The sequence below is a fragment of the Triticum aestivum genome, chromosome 6D, assembly GCF_018294505.1.
Source record: "Triticum aestivum cultivar Chinese Spring chromosome 6D, IWGSC CS RefSeq v2.1, whole genome shotgun sequence".
In the NCBI taxonomy this organism is placed as follows: domain Eukaryota; kingdom Viridiplantae; phylum Streptophyta; class Magnoliopsida; order Poales; family Poaceae; genus Triticum; species Triticum aestivum.
In genome coordinates, this window is record NC_057811.1 from 53,102,518 (window position 1) to 53,120,838 (window position 18,321).

The following is an 18,321-nucleotide window of genomic DNA, read 5'->3' on the forward strand; positions in this document are numbered from 1 at the left end:
GCGATTGGACGGCGTGGGGGCTAGGACCCCACAGGAATCAGACACGCGCCACCCCGACCTCTATCCCCAAATCGCCTTATCTCTTGGGGGTGCTGCCCTCCACGTCTCTGCGCCAAGTCCATACACCACCAGCATTCACATGTACGGTAGTAAAGTATCTATCTGCTGTGTTTTGGCCTTGTGTGTGAGGGAGGAAAATTCGTGTGACATGTACGTATTTGTGAGTGGATAGAGTGACACGTCCCTACATAAAATAGAGGATAGGGTGAGAGGTTTTCATTTGGTTCAGTACATGCTATACTCAAAATGATCGTATACGCAAGCCGATGTGTGTACGTTTACACGCCGCCACCTCCTTGTTAAAAGATTAGAGATCCTCTGCCTCCCACCGGCATCGTCACTTGCCTGTCTCGTCTCCGGTGGCCTTAGGGCCATGGAAGCATGATGGATCCCTGCCCTTGCCAGTGGGAGGGCTTCGTTTTTAGACGTTTCGTCGAGATTTGTTAGGGTTTGTGTCCTTCTCAAAAAGATGAGACGACGACGCGGCTCCTGAAGATTGAATAGAGTTCTCCTAGTCTAGCCCTGTTCCGGTGGTGCGCCTAGCATCGTTGGTGGGTGTGTAGAGGTGTGTCTTCGGCGGATCTGTGTTTAGCGGATTTGCTCGAATCTGGTCGTCATTCGTCTACGTTTGTGCGTCTTGAGGTTGGATCCTTTCGATCTATGCCACTCTTCATGAGCGGCAGTTGCTGTTCAGGTGCACTGGTCCTATGGGGCCTTAGCACGATGACTTCTCGACTGTCTACTACAACAAGTTTTGCTAGGCTCCGGCGAGGAAGGGGCGATGACGACAACGCGCCTTCGACTCGCTTTAGTGCTTGTAGTCGTCACTAGGTGGTCCAAGGATCTGGTTGTAATTTTTATTATTTCTAATGTTCGTTGTACTGTCATGATTGAAGATGAATAGATCAAAAGTTTTCTCACATAAAATGAGTGTGGTGTATTTTAAATCATGGACAAAGTGGAAAAAGGCGACAAATGGACTTTAATACTTTTACCGACTCAAAATCAACTCGTTGGTAGAATCAACACGGTAAAATCCACATTTCCACATTTCTTTGCAGTATATGTACCATAGATCTAGGTCATCACCATCGGACCACTTGTTTCGAGAGAAAAGATTCGAATTTAGCTCCAGCGTGTTACACATTTTTATGGAAAGTTATATCTAAAACTTTGATTGTTATAAGACCGAACGTGCGTTTCTTAGTCTCTATAGAAAGGCTTTGATACCCCTGGACCATCTTTTGTACCTTAAAGGAACAACATGAAAAACATATTAAACACCCATCTGAAAATGACTCCTGAACCAACATTGAATTGACCGAAGTTTATACTATTGTACTTTTTATTTCCATCTTTTGTACATCGCCTCGGAGACTTATTTTCTTTTTACTATATGCACATTACAATTTTTTTATAAATATCGTGGAGGCCAAAAAGATCTTGATTGGAAGTAAGCATCCTATGGCTACAAATATATACTTCTTCTGCAACTGAAAAAGAGTTCCACAAAAGGCAGAATATAGATGGAAATAGATAGAAAAGGAGTTCCAACAGACAGAGTCCATGCGCCGTGTCCACACACCAGTCGTCACATCGCTACTCGTGCACCACACCTCACCGTTCCTTTCCTCCACCAACGAAACCCAATAAAAGAGAAGATAGGGAGCGAAAAAATCGAGTCTTTAATCCTCTCCGGTAGGCCGCAAAGCCTCCCCCATTCCGTTCTCCCCTCGCCGCAATCCACAGCTCCGCCCCCGGCTGCGGCTGCGGCGCCGATGGGGTACGTGCTGTCGGCGGTGGCGAGGGTGCTGGAGCAGCCGACGGCATGGGGCGCGGCCTGCGAGATGGCGCTGCTCGCGGGGCCGCTCTGGGCGGCGGCCCTCGTCGGCCTCCTGCTCGGCTGGGCCTGGCGCCCGCGCTGGGCCGCCGGCATCGTCGCCCCCGCCGCCGACCCGCCGCAGCTCGCCACGCTCGACTTCTGGAGGGCCCAGCTCCCCGCCCGCATCCGCGCCCCTCTCGACTACCTCGCCGGCGCGCGGCAGCAGGAGCAGGAGCAGGAGGACGACGAGGCTTCCCTGCAAGGGTACGTTGCCTAGCAGGCCCGCGAGATGTTCGTTGAAATGCGTGCCTGGTTCTTCTTGGTGTGCGGGGAGTAGCTTTTGGTCAAAGCCGCGTGTTCTTTAGTGGGGATTTGGCGAAATTGGAGTGGTCTTCGACCCCTGACCTGCTGCTGCTGCTTCGCCTTGGCAGGTCGCCGGAGATGGCGAACGAGGATCTGGCGGTGGGGAAGGCTGACCTGGTGAACCTCTGGAGGCTGGTGGAGGGCAACGACGGCGGCCCGGCGTGGATCAAGATGATGGAGAAGGCGCTGCCCAACATGACCTACCAGGCCTGGAGGAGGGACCCCCAGGTGAATATCACTTCTCAGTAGACTGATTGGGTTCTCTTATACTTGTTGATGTGAAGTACTGAATGCCTATTTGGGAGCTAATTATGGGTGTACTGTACTTGGATGAAATCAGAATGGGCCTCCGCAGTACCAGAGCAGCACAATCTTTGAGAATGCAACCCCTGATGAAGTAAGAGACTTCTTTGGAGATGATGAGTTCCGGATGTCCAACAAGTGGGATGATATGCTCATCTCTCACCAGACGCTGGAGGAGTGTGAGACAACCGGGACGATGAAAGTGCATTGGGTTCGCAAGGTAGATGGCCTTGAGATGGTGAATTAGCTCTGAGTCCTGCTAGGTTGTCACTTCATGCTTATCGTTTGCTCTCTCTTGCTCGCAGTTCCCCTTCTTCTGTAGTGACAGGGAGTACATCATTGCTCGCCGGATATGGAAACTGGGAAGCGCTTACTATTGTGTTACAAAGGTAAGGAAACTTGGGAACTTACTAATGCTCATCAATGATGCTTCCTTCTATTCTTCGGGTTTGAGATTTATAGGAGAACCGTGCTTGATCCTTAGCATATGATGGTGCTGACAGAAATTATGTAAAATTGCAGTTACATCACTGCAATGTCCATAATTCAAATTTATATGTTTCCTTGTTTGCAATGGGAATTTTATTTACTCCTTTTGCATTAAAAGAATGCACAGCAAGATGCTCCAAAATACAAGGGACTAGTGTGAAAAATCCTGTGGGCAAAATCTAGAGTTCTGCTGCTTTAACATCCTTGTAAACAAATCGATGATGTTGACAAAAAGTTGCATCGTATCCCATCACGCAACTCAGTTCAGAATAGGCATTGCTAGGTAAATTTAATGATATTGTTGACTGGACAACGACGCTTCTGTGGATACCTTATAAATGATAATGAGGTATCACGTATGGTAACTTGGTAAGATCAGCTTTTCTCTGTCAAGCGTGCTGATATCTTTTTCTAATGATAATGATATGAGGCCACTTCTCCATCCTTTGAGTACATGTACAGATGTACCAGGACAGACTTCTAACATCATGAGTCTTGATATTAATGTTAAGTTGTTGATAAAGTGGAAGTCTCCAGTTTTTTCTTTTTCCGCTATTATTTGGTTGAAATTAAACAATGGGGACAGCTAGATAACCTCTTGCATTAAGTTACATTTAATAGTGGTAACCACACAGTACAAAGGAACGAAGAAACTAGGAAGAGTTGGTACATCAGTGTCAAACTTAAAAACATGTCAATACCAGTTCTGGTTGTAGTTTTATTCCATGCTGTCTTCCTCATCTTAAAATCATCTCAATAAAGACACGTGCAAGTACCTGTGTGTTTGAACTCAGTACCTGGACCACATTTCAGCAGTAAATCCATGTTTCCTTGTCTTGGTTTCATTCCTGATATAACAAAATCTTATCTGATGTCAATACTTATCATGTGCCTTATAGAAAGTTCTATGCATACTATCGTTTCCCTTGACATGCATGTTCATGTCATCTGACCTTTTTGTCTTCTGTTATTGCATCCTTCTCCTTTTTCCTATCTTTAACCACCCCTCTGCACCCAGTTATTCATTCTTTGATAAATTGGTATGCTTATGTTTTATATGGCTTCATTGAATTGCCTATTTTATCTTGATGAGAGTTCTCTCTTGGTTGCTTTTGTAGCTTGTAGGCACATGCATACTAAACTAAAGTAAGAATCAGTTATGTAATTCTGATTTCCCTAAAAGGAATGGTTTAGATTTGGTGGATATCAAGTCCCTCAACAGTTCTTATTTCAGTTATTTGCACAGCATAAAGTGATTCTTTAGAATATTTCTCAAAACTCTAGATTCTTCACATCAGCCAGAAAGTAGCATGACTTTAAAACTGGTGCAGAACAGTAAAGTGAAATAATTTGTTAATGATCAGCAGTTTAGACTCTTGAACTAATGTCACCTTGCATGAAGTGAATTACTAGAACATGTTGATGTGCACATGTATACAAGTTACATCGTCTTGCTCAGCTACTTATCTGTCTCCGTTTTATGCATGGTGCAGGGTGTGCCATGTTCATCCATCCCGCGGCGCAGCAAACCTCGCAGAGTAGATTTGTATTACTCAAGCTGGTGCATCCGTGCAGGTAACCACTTCCCTTCACTACCTTGTTTGCATATGAGTGGTAAGAGGTGAAACAGAGCTATTTGAATAGTGAGGTTAAAGGAAATACATTTTATACATGACATGAGAAAGGAACAAAAATGAGACAACATATTTTCTAGAAATTAATGAAAAGAATACCTCTTTCTTTCTTCCATTCTTTCTTTGATAACTAAGAATTTCTTTTGTTTTGATCTTGGAACAGTGGAGTCAAGACGAGGCAACGGTGGCTCGACTGCCTGCGAGATTCTCTTGTTCCACCATGAGGATATGGGCATCCCATATGAGATAGCAAAGATTGGCATTCGGCAGGGCATGTGGGGATGTGTGAAGAGAATTGAACCTGGACTCCGGGCCTATCAGAAAGCCAGGGCTGCTGGGGAGCCACCTTCGCCGAGCGCCTTGATGGCCCGGATCAACACCAAGGTCGGCGACAATTTTGTCCGAGGACTGGAGTCCAACAGTGACCAAGACATCATGGAGGCCGAAGAGAAACCTGTGAAAAACCGCATGGCGAGGTTCCTTGTGCTCGGTGGGGCCGTCGCCTTGGCGTGTACTCTCGACCAAGGGCTCCTGACAAAGGCTCTCATCTTCGGCGTGGCACGGAGGTTTGTGGGGCAGAGGAATACATTGTAGGATCTGACATCTTCCTCACAATCCTCTGAGCCAATTTGCGTGGAGAGAGCGGAGATGATCTGGCTAACTGTAGCACATGCCATTGACGGCAGATGAAGGACATTGGTGTATATATGCTGCCGGCACTTGATGAGAGAGGAGAGGCAACGGAGTAAAAAGATGTAATTTACATTTGGAAAATGGATTCCAGCTATATATGAATTTTTTATCTTTGTTTCACGCGATCTTCTATGTGAACTGGATATATGAGAAACCGTAAATCAGAATGTAATTACTTTTTTGGCTCATTTTATGGAGTATCTATGCAGTGGCTCTTCCATTCTAATGGTGAAAACGAGTAAAATGGTTTTCCAATCATAGTTACATGGTACAAAATGCATACATGCCAGCGTAGATGTACAAAATAATATTCACTTATCATTATTTGACTAGAACAGTGCCCGTGCGTTGCATCGGGATATAAATATTCTAGTATGTTAGGTTGTGATTTAGCTACAAATAATAATGCGATTGTGTAAATAAATGTTTATCAAATTCTACCTGTGAATTATCTTATATTTTGATTAAAAGTCTGATAAGTAAATTAAAATAGAATTAGTTTAGAAGGTAAGTAAATTAAGGTGATTGATTATTATATACATGAAAGGTTGGACGAAGGATGATGGGAAGAAAGGTGAAATGAAAACCTTACGTTTTTTTATGTAGTAGAGATTTGGTCAGAGGCGATACACCCTGATAATTTTGTTTGCTTACTCATGCATGAAGTAGTAGCTTTGATTTGCTATGGTTCAATGCTTGTGTAGTTCGTGCTCACATTTCTTTTAAAATTGCTGGTTTAATGCCGGATCACATACTTTCAAAATGAATGTAATTACGTTTTTGTTCTTTACGGAGTATGTAGTGGCTCTTTCATTCTAAGGCCCCTGTTCAGCAGCCTATTTTTGGATTAAAAAATCAAGGTAAAATACAGGCCTGTAAAATGGTTCATTTCAGGCCCCGCTTGGAATGGGGCTTGCTCTCGGTCCGTGTGCTGGAGGCAGAGCTCCTCCACCTCTTCGAAGGCGAGTGGGATTGGCAAGTTACTCCGGTGGGCGCGTACAGTTTCTTGGTGGTGTTTCCAACAAGGCGATGCTGCGGATGGCGACGCGGAGTGGCAAGCTCTTCCTCTCCCTCAACAACATCATGGCAGACATTCGGGGGTCGCGCGAGGAGGAGCCCAAGGCCATGTTCATGCCGGAAGTTTGGGTGAAGCTGGGGGGCGTGCCTCCCAAGCAGCGGCGGGTGGGTCGGCTCATGGCGGCCACCACCATGATTGGCCGCCCAATCGAGGCCGACGAGCTCTCTCTGTCTCGGGCGGGCTCTGTGCGGTTGCAGTTTGCTTACCGCTCTCACGCCAAGCTGCGCGGCCGTGTCGAGCTGTGGTTCAGCGGGGAGGGGTACGACATCAAGCTTGAGCCCGAGCTCGCTCCTCCGGGCCATGGCGCGGCCCCTCCCCCCCACCCCAACGGCAAGGGCCCTGGCGACAAGGACGCGACCCAGGACCAGGATGAGAGCATGGGTGATGACTCCATCGACACGACGGCGTGGGACAAGCTGGGCCTCCACAACAAGATTCTGGACAAGGCGGCGGGCTCTCCCAAGGCGGGGGCACGGCGGCGGCCGCGGCGCTTGCTCCGTCTGGCGTCTCCCTGACCCTGGATCAGTATGGCTCCAACATGCTCCTGGATGTGGAGGCGGACAAGGGCGCGACGGCCTCGTGCGACTCGGGCCATCTCTCGTCCTTGCTCATGGGCGTGCTCTCCCCGTGAGCGGCTGCTGGGGGCTCGGGATTGGGTTCTGACATGTGGTCATCCCCTCCCTCTGGTGGCTTGAGCAAGAGCGGCTCGGTGCGGCAGGCGAAGAAGCCGTCGGGTCGCAATGCGGCCGTGGCGTTGATCCCCGGCTATGGAGAGCCTCGGCGCTTCGGCCACGCCTAAGCAGGTGGTCATGGCGCTGGCCTCCCCGACAACGACGGCAGGGGGCGGGCTGGTGGCTGCTCCTGTTGGCCCAGTTGCTGATCTGCTGGCGGAGGCCGTGGTGCCTACAATCTCCAAGGCCAGGCATTCCAAGGCGGTGGCCGCTGCTTCGACCCTGACGCGCACACGTGGCCATCCCAAGGGTGCCAAGGGCAACCTCCCCTCGCTCCAGCGCGCTCAACTCCTGCAAGCTGAGAACAACATGGAGATTGAAGGTAATCCCCCCCTCGCTTTACGATCCTTGAATCCTTTTAGGATGACCACTTGTGCGAGATTTTGGGGGATAGCGGGGTAGATCTTGCTAATGCGGGTGAGGCTCGAGAGTTGATTGCCCTCATTTGTTCGAAAGAGCTTGCGCACGTAGCTTTAGCTCAAGCTGCGGCTGCGCGTGCAGCCGCTCCGGTAGGGGATGTGGGGGCATCCTCGACCGTGGCTGTACAACCCGATCAAGGAGTGGTGGTAGCAGGGGCTGCTACCAACTCCCCTCATCGTCAACAGGCGAAGACGAGGCGCGTGGCTAAAGCGGTGACCTCTCGAGGGATCCGTCTCCGCAACCGTAAAATCTAAATGCGGTTCCTCTTTCAGAATATCCGTGGCTTCGGCCACGCTGGGAGGCGGACCCAGCTCAAAGAATATATGCGCAATGAGGGCATTGACGCGGTAGGCATCCAGGAAACCATTAAGGCCGAGTTCCATCACCACGAACTGCTGGCTATAGATCCCCTCAAACGATTCGCGTGGAAGTGGGTCCCGGCCCGGGGCCATTCAGGCGGCATGTTGCTGGGTCTTAATATCAAATGCTTTGAGGTGTTGTCCTGGGGGGCAGACACTTTCTTTATCTCTGCTCACGTCCGGCATTGGGCGTTGCTTCGCGAGTGGGTGGTGATCGTGGTTTACAGCCCGGTCGACCATTCGCGATCCCTTGAGTCCCTGGATGAGATCCAGGCTATAGTGGGAAACGCGGTCTCCCTCAACCTACCTCTGGTGGTGGGGGGTGATTTTAACTTGATCCGCTCGGAAGCGTATAAGAACAACGCGAATATTAACTGGACAAGGGTCTCCTTGTTTAATAACGCTATCGCGGCTATGGCTCTTAGGGAAATGCCCAGATCCGGTGCTCGGTTCACGTGGACGAACAAACAGATGTCGTCAGTCCGATCTGTTCTGGACCGGGTTTTCGTTACGTCTGACTGGGAGGTCTTGTTCCCCATGTGCTCGTTTGTGGCTGAGACCCGTATTGGGTCCGACCACATCCCTCTGGTCCTGTCTACGGGGGAGGACAGGCTGAGGCGTAGCCCATGTTTCTTCTTTGAAATGGCCTGGTTTGAAATTCCGGATTTTGACCAGGTGTTTAGGCAGAAGTGGGATGCTTGCCTTCAAAGGCTGGGCCCCCAGCGGGGGCCCATGGAGTTCTGGGTCGCGATGGGGGCGGGCCTCCGCGCATCCCTTAAAGGCTGGGGGGCCAACCAAGGGCGGGACGACAAACTGCAGAGGGCACGTTTAGTCCAGGAGCTCATTGTTATTGACGCGCAGGCCGACTCACGTCCGTTTTTCGCGCAGGAGTGTGCGCATCGCTACAACCTGGAGGGCCAGGTGGAGGCTCTCCTTCGGAGCGAGGAAGAGTACTGGCGTAGGAGAGGGGGGCTCAAGTGGACCCCGAAAGGGGATGCGAACACTAAATATTTCCACGCCTACGCGAACGGCCGTCGCCGCAAATGTGCCATCCTTCGGTTGCAATCGGAGCAGGGGCTCCTGTTGCGTCAAGTGGACATCACACGCCACGTGTATGATTTCTACATTCAACTGATGGGCGCATGCGAGCCTCCCTTAGCGCGCATTCGCAGGGATCTGTGGGATCCTTCGTGTAAGGTGTCTGACACCGAAAATGAAGAGCTGAGCCTGGCATTCACCCCTCAGGAAATCGACTCAGCCATCCTCGACATGAAGACGGATACGGCCCCGGGTCCCGATGGATGGCCGGTGGCTATGTTCAAACGCTTCTGGCCCTTACTTAAGGGTCCGATTTTCGCGATTTGCGACGGTTTCATGCGTGGGGAAGTTGATATCTCTCGCCTGAACTTTGGGATTCTCTCGCTAATCCTGAAAGTTCAGGGAGCGTATAACATTAGGCAATTTAGACCCATTGCGCTGATAAACGTCTCGTTTAAAATTTGCTCCAAAGCATGTTCCACGCGATTAACCCCAGTTTCTCACCATATCATTAGTAGACACCAATCAACGTTCATTCGTGGTCGTAACATTCTGGAGGGGCCCCTTGCTCTCCTTGAGATAGTTCATGAACTCAAACGCACGCGGCAGCTGCCAGCGATTCTTTTGAAACTTGACTTTGAAAAAGCATACGACCGTGTTAACTGGGACTTCCTTAGACAGGTCCTCTTGGGAAGAGGATTCTCGTCGATGTGGGTCCACCGCATGATGCAATTGGTCTCGGGGGGCCAAGCGGTAATTGTGGTCAACAGAGAAGTCGAGCACTTCTTCCGCAACAAGCAGGGACTGCGTCAGGGCGACCCAGCTTCCCCGCTCTTGTTTAACTTCGTGGCAGATGCCCTCGCAGGAATGTTAGACAGAGCTCGAGCGGCAGGCCATCTAAGGGGGGTGGTTAACCACTTGTTCCTTGGAGGGGTTTCCCACCTACAGTATGCAGATGATACACTGCTGCTGTTTGAGCCGGACAGACATAGCATAGATACGGTCAAAGCTATCTTGTTGAGCTTCGAGCTCATGTCCAGCCTAAAAATCAACTTCCAAAAATGCGAAGTGGTTTCCATGGGGATGGAGACCGCCGAGGTTCAGGAAGTGGTAGATCTGCTCAATTGCAAAATGGGCTCTCTCCCATTCCAATACCTTGGGCTACCGATTGGGGCTAGAGCTCCTACCATCCAGGACTAGGCCCCCCTTTGCACCACGGTAGCGGGCCAGGTTAGCCCATGGAGAGGTAAATTTATGTCGTCGGGAGCACGACTCATCCTTACCAACTCCAGCCTCTCTTCATTGCCCATGTTCACTATGTGCCTCTTTCTTTTGGCTGACGGTGTGCATACCAAGCTAGACACGCGTCGTCCCGGTTCTTTTGGGAGGGAGCCGGCACTAAACGCAAGTATCATTTGGTCAAATGGACAGCCGTATGCCGCCCCAAGTCCCAGGGGGTCTTGGAGTTATGAATTCCAAACTGATGAACGTGGCGCAAATGTGCAAGTGGATCTGGAGACTGTCTCAAGGGGAGACAGGGCTCTGGCTTGATTTTCTCAGGGCCAAATACTTCCCGTCCGACAACTTCTTCGCGTCCACGGGGAGCGGCTTTCTTTTCTGGAACTCTATTCAAGCGCTCAGACCTATCTTTGCCATGGGGGCGAAGTTTTCGGTCAAGGGCGGGCGCTCGACGCGTTTCTGGTTGGACCTTTGGATTGGTGACCAACCCCTCTGGTCCAGATTCAGAGACCTCTACAACATAGCTCTTGAACCCAATTTCTTTGTGGCTCAAGCTATGGGCGTGTCCCCGCCAGGGTTGCTGTTCCGTCTTGAGCTCACCGGTTCGGAGACAACAAGTTTGGGAAACTTGTTGACTCTTGTTGGGGAGGTAACAATATCCCAGGGTCCAGATATCGTGTCCTAGCACCTCAACGCCTCCGAAAAATTCTTGGTTAATTCCCTCTACCGAGCATTTGCTCAGGGACCTTATCAACAGGTGGCGTCCGGGTTGTGGAAGGCTCGGATGCCCCTCAAGATTAAGGTGTTTTTGTGGCAGCTGTGTCGTGATAGACTCCCCACGTCCGTCAACATAGCCAAGTGCAACGAGCCGGCCAACGGGCCCTGTGTGGTTTGCGGGGCGCCAGAGACCGCCAACCATGTCTTCTTCAACTGCCACCTGGCCCGTTTTGCGTGGAGTACGGTCCGCGAGGCTGCTGGTCGGGATTGGGATCCCCGGTCCAGTTCTGAGCTGAGTGCTCTTCTTTCGTCGGTTAGCAGGAGTGCTAGGCGTGTCATGTGGTGCTGCGTTGGGGCTTTTTTATGGGCTCTGTGGCATGTTAGGAACAAGCTAACAATTTAGGGTTCCTTCCCGTCTCATCCTGCTGAAGTGATATTCAAATGTGTCATCTTTTTGCAGCAGTGGGTGCCGCTGGGAAGGAACCAAGACGCTGATCTTCTGCAGCTCGCCCTTGCCCGTCTCCGACAAGTCTATGTTTTGGCAAGAGCTCCTGCGCCGCCTCCCTAGGGTCGCGAGGCATCTTTTGGCAACAACTTCGCGAGCCTGTGTGCTCTGATTCAGCCGGCTGTGGCCTGTAATCCTAGACTATTCCCCTCCATTCGCTCGATCTTTTGAGGGTGTTTGTTGCGTTGTAAAACTCTGGTTTCGCGTACGCTGCCTGTTGTGGGTTTTATTAAGTTAAAACCTGACGCTTCTGACGTCTTCATTCTAATTCTTTTATTTTACATATGTAAGTTACAGGTCAACACTCAATATTAGCCTGGAATGAAAACAGCCAAAGGAGGTCGATACAGGCCAGAAAACGAGCGGAAACGCTAATCAAAACGGGGCCTCAATTATAATATAAACTTGTATGGAACATCAGTATTTGGCCGTCTAAAACCGATTGTTCACAGTTTACATGCGGGAGTAAATAACTTGGGAAGTAAGAGTACACATGTGTGCGTTCACCAAAGCCTTTCGAAATCTAGTTTCAAAGATATTGATGCAAGAAACAAAATGATTCTTCAGTTGGACTACTTGGTTCAAAAGATAAGTTCATAATTGGCTAACCCAAATGATAAGTGCCAAACGTGTGGCACGAAGCACTCTGGCCCTGACGTTTTTTACAACTAAAATTGCCATCCAAAAATAAAAAAACAAACCTAAAACAAATTGAAACTTACCATCCGAAAAAAAGTTGCCATGCTTGACCACTAAAGTTGCCATCCTCGCATCACTAAACTTACTATAAAAAAACGTTTGAAATTGCCATGTATTCGTGCCACACGTGTGACACTTATCAGGGTCCTTGGCTAAACAATCATTTGGTCATGCCATTTTAGGCTTCAGCTCGAAATTTTCTTTTCCTAGAAACAAAGTAAAATAGAGACGAGCGTATTTTTTCCACTTACAAGGGGACGAGGGAAAGGTCTTCCTCCCCTCGATCTCGGCCTGCGAGCTCGTGGATTTTCCTTCCCTCTCTCCGCTGCTCCGGAGGTCGGTGACAGGAAGGGAGTCTTGGTGCCTCGGCTCTGACTAGTACTTAGGTTAGGATTTTAGTCCTTGTAGGGAAGACACTTCTTCTTCGAGTTAGCCTTTCGGGCCCAGTACTCCTCAAGTTCGTCCATCGAGATGGATAGGACAGAGCTCCAGCGTAGATTCCAACCAGCTCCTTGGGGTGGTGAGGTTAAGGTTTCTCGTCATGCGTGCGTGACGACAGAATTTGGTGTGAGGTTCTTCATATCGATTTAAGGGTTCAATGGTGACGATTGCAGCTCCAGGGTGCTGGTCCTTATGGGCACGTGCACGAAGACTTCCCGACTATCATCTACAAGGTCAGGCTAAGTCATGTATGGGAACAGTAAAAGCGGCAGTGGTCGTTCGGTGGTCTAAGGACGTTGATGTAAATTTTATTATATTTGAGATGCTTTATACTTCTGATGAACTTTTATAATAGATCTAGGTCCTTTCCGCAAAAAAACAAAGTAAAAGCTATAATCCAACACCAACACCATGCTACTATGCTCGCGTTTCATGTGTCCATCTAGAAAGCCCGGTGTCGCAAAATGAGCGTAGCTCAGATGACTAGGTTTCTTGTGGTGGAAAATGCCCATTAGGGTTCGAGTCTTAGACTTGACACGAGTGTTCGCATATTTTCTAGATTTATTCCAATCTTTTCGGCCCTACTCTTTCAGTTGTATAGCATGTTTGCCAACTACAAGGCATCTATGGTTTCGTCAATTTTAAAATCTGTCGGCTCAGTCTCTTAGAGGTGCTCATACACGTAAGTTGTGTGTGCGTGCACGTATGTGAGTGTTGTGAGTATGGTTGATTTGCCATTGATACATATTGGCAATACTAAGACTTGCCAAATATTGACAACTTTATGTGAAATCGAAGAGACAACTTGATAACCAACCAATTAGTGGCCAATATTTGACACAAAACCGAACATCGGCATTACCAATTTTTGGCATCAAATCAATCATGATATGTGTTTAAAAAAACCTAGTACCTTCTTCATTATTTCTTGGGAACAAAGAGTACAATATAAACACGTGTACACACACTACCACCTCACGCACAACATCTACTAAATACCAAAGTTTTTCCTAACTTTAACATGGAAGTATTGTGTTTCAAATCGTGTGCCGCTTAGCCCTTCAAAATATTAGCTAACTGCCCGTGCGTTGCAATGGACGCATGCATATTCTAGCTGTTAAACATCAATCGTGTCTCATATATACCTTCACCCACTATCACCACCTCCCCAATCCAATCTCACAATCTATGTCAATGTCCCATCCTTGGTAGTACTCGCAAGAAGATTTAGTACTATCAAATGTTACAAACTAATGGATTAGGCATGACAGCCAGCTGAATATTTAACTTCCTTGTAATGTGGTAAAATAAAGGCAAGAGTAATAAGTCTCAATTTGCATAACAAAAAAGGGTGTCTAGGGCACATCTAGATGTGCTCTAGTTATTGCACATCTAAGTGAGTGAATCAAGAATAAAGTGGTAAAGAAAAATGAAAAAGGAAATATCCACACGAATCTCAATGTAAGATGAGTGACATAGAACTTAGATGTGCAATACTTATAGCACATCTAGATGTGCTTTAGCAAAACTGAATAAAAAAAGATTAGTTTTCATATTATTGCAAGATCTTACGAATTCGGAATAGGCATGGGTGAAAAAACAACAGGCGAAATATATAAAGGCAAGAGTACTAAGTTTAATTTGCATAACCAAAATAAAATTAGTTTTCATTTCATTGCAAGATCTTACAAATTCGGGCTAGGTACAAGTGAAAAAACAACAGGCAAAATAAAGGGAGGGAATGAGTAGGACATGGAAAGAAAAGTACCGATTTGGTTTAGTTTATTTCAGGTTAGTCTATGTATGTACATTAAAAAACAAAGTATGTACATTTTTTTACGAAATGAGTAGGACAAAAAAAAAATGAAAACATCGACTTGATTTAGAAAACTCTGTCGGTGTCAAAACCGGCGGATCTCGGGTAGGGGGTCCCGAACTGTGCGTCTAGGTCGATGGTAACAGGAGACAGGGGACACAACGTTTACCCAGGTTCAGGCCCTCTCTATGGAGGTAATACCCTACTTCCTGCTTGATTGATCTTGATGAATATGACTATTACAAGAGTTGATCTACCACGAGATCGTAATGGCTAAAACCCTAGAAGTCTAGCATGTATGACTATGATTATGATTATCCTCCGGACTAAGCCCTCCGGTTTATATAGACACCGGAGGGGACTAGGGTTGTACAAAGTCGGTTACAGAGAAAAGAATCTTCATATTTGGACGCCAAGCTTTCCTTCCACGCCAAGGAGAGTCCCATCCGGATACGGGAGAGAGTCTTCGGTCTTGTATCTTCACAGCCCACTAGTCCGGCCCATGTCCAACAGGCCGGACACCCGATGACCCCTTAGTCCAGGACTCCCTCAGTAGCCCCTGAACCAGGCTTCAATGACGAGCTGTCCGGCGCGCAGATTGTCTTCGACATTGCAAGGCGGGTTCCCCTTTGCGAATACTCCAAGATAGTCTTCGGACGCAACGAATGTGTCCGGATCTGCAACACAAGTACCACACACAACCGCAGAGAGTATAATATTTCATGAATCCAATCCGCTGACAACTTTTTTTAAGGTGACATCACATCTGCCCGGTCATTATTTCGAACCGTTTTTATCTGCCGTTCCACGTTTCGAGATGCGGTTTTCATTGGCACGTCTCGTCAAAGCAGAGATCGTGTCCCCTTATTGCGGGATTCTCATCAATACGGGCGTGGGTAATCCAACCGTGCCGTTTGCACAGCCCTTGGGTACAGGCGAGTTTTAAGGCGAGTGGGGAGGCGCTTGATATTCACTGCCTCTATAAAGAGATAAGGATTCCCTCTTCTTCACCCACGCCTTCTCTCTTTCTCCGCCCTTCCATTCTCGAGCTCCAGCGCCCAAGTCCTCATCTTTTCCGCCTTAAGAAAGCACTCAACCATGTCCGGATCTAGAGCGCAAGGCAAGTGGATGGCCTCCTCCGTCAAGGAGAAGGACATCACCGAGCTTCGGGAGGCCGGGTATCTGGCGAAAGAGATCGCTCACCGGCTTCCGGCCAAGGGGCAAGTCGTCCCCACCCCGAAGCCCAATGAGAGGGTGGTGTTCATCCCCCATTTCGTCCGCGGGTTAGGGTTTCCTCTCCACCCTTTCGTCCGCGGACTTATGTTCTATTACGGGCTAGATTTCCATGATCTAGCCCCAAACGCCTTCCTCAACATCTCGGCATTTATTGTCGTGTGTGAGGCCTTCCTCCGCATTGCTCCCCACTTCGGACTATGGCTCAAGATCTTCAACGTGAAGCCGAAGGTGGTGGATGGCCAACACGCGGAGTGCGGAGGTGCCATGGTGAGCAAGATGCCCAATGTCACATGGACCAAAGGCACGTTTGTGGAGACCGTCAAGGAGTGGCAGAAACTGTGGTTCTATATCACAGAACCCCGCGACGCCACCTGGGCCGCGGCTCCCGAGTTCAAATCCGGAGCTCCAATGCGGCTCACCTCCTGGATTGAGAAGGGCCCAAATTGGTCTTCGTCGGACGAACTGATAGCGCTGCAAACGCGCATCCAAAGCATGGTGGATAAAAACATCAAGCTCGTCAACGTGGTCCAGGTGATGCTAGTTCGCCGGATCCTTCCATACCAAAGCCGAACATGCCCTTTATGAGAATTCGATCCAGAGAAGCACCAGACCTTGGAGGGCTCTTCGGAACCACTTTCGAAGATGTCTGGAAGTTGCTCTTTAAAGGCAACGAGACACCGCCGACCATAGACTCGGACCGCGGGAACGATCTAGGCCATCCTGCTATTGCGGTAAGTCCTTCACATCGAGGTGCATCCTCTACTTGCTTGTTGAAGGAAGATGTCTAAAACTTCACTTTTTATTTTTTCAGGTATGGACAGAGAAAGCGGAGCGGATTCGGTGCCCGGCTCCGCTGCCCGAGGAACCAGTCATCCCGCTCCTGGCGAAGATGCTGGTTCCGGTGCCCTACAAGGCGCCAGAGAAGAAGGCCAAGAAGAAGGCCAAGGGGGTCCGTGTTGGGGAACGTAGTAATTTCAAAAAATTTCCTACGCACACGCAAGATCATGGTGATGCATAGCAACGAGAGGGGAGAGTGTTATCCACGTACCCTCGTAGACCGACAGCGGAAGCGTTATCACAACGCGGTTGATGTAGTCGTACGTCTTCATGATCCGACCGATCAAGTACCGAACGCACGGCACCTCCGAGTTCTGCACACGTTCAGCTCGATGACGTCCCTCGAACTCCGATCCAGCCGAGTGTTGAGGGAGAGTTTCGTCAGCACGACGGCGTGGTGACGATGATGATGTTCCACCGACGCAGGGCTTCGCCTAAGCTCCGCAACGGTATTATCGAGGTGTAATATGGTGGAGGGGGGCACCGCACACGGCTAAAATATCGTATATCAAGTGTGTTTAGAGGTGCCCCCCTGCCCCCGTATATAAAGGAGCAAGGGGGAGGCCGGCTGCCCTAGGCGCGCCAAGGAGAGGGGGGGAGTCCTCCTCCTAGTAGGAGTAGGACTCCCCTTTCCTAGTCCAACTAGGAAAAGAGGGGGGAAGGAAAGAGAGGGAGAGGGAGAGGGAAAGAGGGGCTGCGCCCCCTTCTCCTAGTCCAACTAGGATTCCTCATGGGAGGGGGCGCGCCACCTCCTGGCTGCTGCCCTCTCTCTCCCCTCAAGGCCCACTAAGGCCCAATACTTCCCCGGGGGGTTCCGGTAACCCTCCGGCACTCCGGTTTAATCCGAAACTTCTCCGGAACACTTCCGGTGTCCGAATATAGTCGTCCAATATATCAATCTTTATGTCTCGACCATTTCGAGACTCCTCGTCATGTCCGTGATCACATCCGGGACTCCGAACAACCTTCGGTACATCAAAACATACAAACTCATAATATAACTGTCATCGTAACGTTAAGCGTGCGGACCCTACGGGTTCGAGAACTATGTAGACATGACCGAGACACCTCTCCGGTCAATAACCAATAGCGGAACCTGGATGCTCATATTGGTTCCCACATATTCTACGAAGATCTTTATCGGTCAAACCGCATAACAACATACGTTGTTCCCTTTGTCATCGGTATGTTACTTGCCCGAGATTCGATCGTCGGTATCTCGATACCTAGTTCAATCTCGTTACCGGCAAGTCTCTTTACTCGTTCCGTAATACATCATCCCGCAACTAACTCATTAGTCACAATGCTTGCAAGGCTTATAGTGATGTGCATTACCGAGTGGGCCCAGAGATACCTCTCCGACAATCGGAGTGACAAATCCTAATCTCGAAATACGCCAACCCAACAAGTACCTTTGGAGACACCTGTAGAGCACCTTTATAATCACCCATTTACGTTGTGACGTTTGGTAGCACACAAAGTGTTCCTCCGGTAAACGGGAGTTGCATAATCTCATAGTCATAGGAACATGTATAAGTCATGAAGAAAGCAATAGCAACATACTAAACGATCGGGTGCTAAGCTAACGGAATGGGTCAGGTCAATCACGTCATTCTCCTAATGAGGTGATCTCGTTAATCAAATGACAACTCATGTCTATGGCTAGGAAACATAACCATCTTTGATTAACGAGCTAGTCAAGTAGAGGCATACTAGTGACACACTGTTTGTCTATGTATTCACACATGTATTATGTTTCCGGTTAATACAATTCTAGCATGAATAATAAACATTTATCATGATATAAGGAAATAAATAATACTTTATTATTGCCTCTAGGG

General features: G+C 48.7%; 1 protein-coding gene across 1 annotated transcript; it reads left to right on the top strand.

Annotated features, from left to right (window-relative positions):
* Positions 1–1,738: 1,738 nt before the first annotated feature.
* LOC123143480 (stAR-related lipid transfer protein 7, mitochondrial) lies at positions 1,739–5,484 on the top strand. The gene is made up of 6 exons (XM_044562407.1): positions 1,739–2,146; positions 2,314–2,473; positions 2,586–2,768; positions 2,854–2,937; positions 4,531–4,612; positions 4,835–5,484. Exons 1-6 carry the CDS (start codon positions 1,839–1,841, stop codon positions 5,263–5,265), a joined length of 1,248 nt encoding a protein of 415 aa, XP_044418342.1. The 5' UTR covers positions 1,739–1,838; the 3' UTR covers positions 5,266–5,484.
* Positions 5,485–18,321: the final 12,837 nt, after the last annotated feature.

Bases quoted from the DNA above. Each gene is read 5' to 3' on its own strand.
- LOC123143480 (XM_044562407.1), top strand. From the start codon at position 1,839: ATGGGGTACGTGCTGTCGGCGGTGGCGAGGGTGCTGGAGCAGCCGACG. The intron at 2,147-2,313 runs GTACGTTGCCTA...TCGCCTTGGCAG, and splicing joins GACGAGGCTTCCCTGCAAGG to GTCGCCGGAGATGGCGAACG. The intron at 2,769-2,853 runs GTAGATGGCCTT...TCTTGCTCGCAG, and splicing joins AAGTGCATTGGGTTCGCAAG to TTCCCCTTCTTCTGTAGTGA.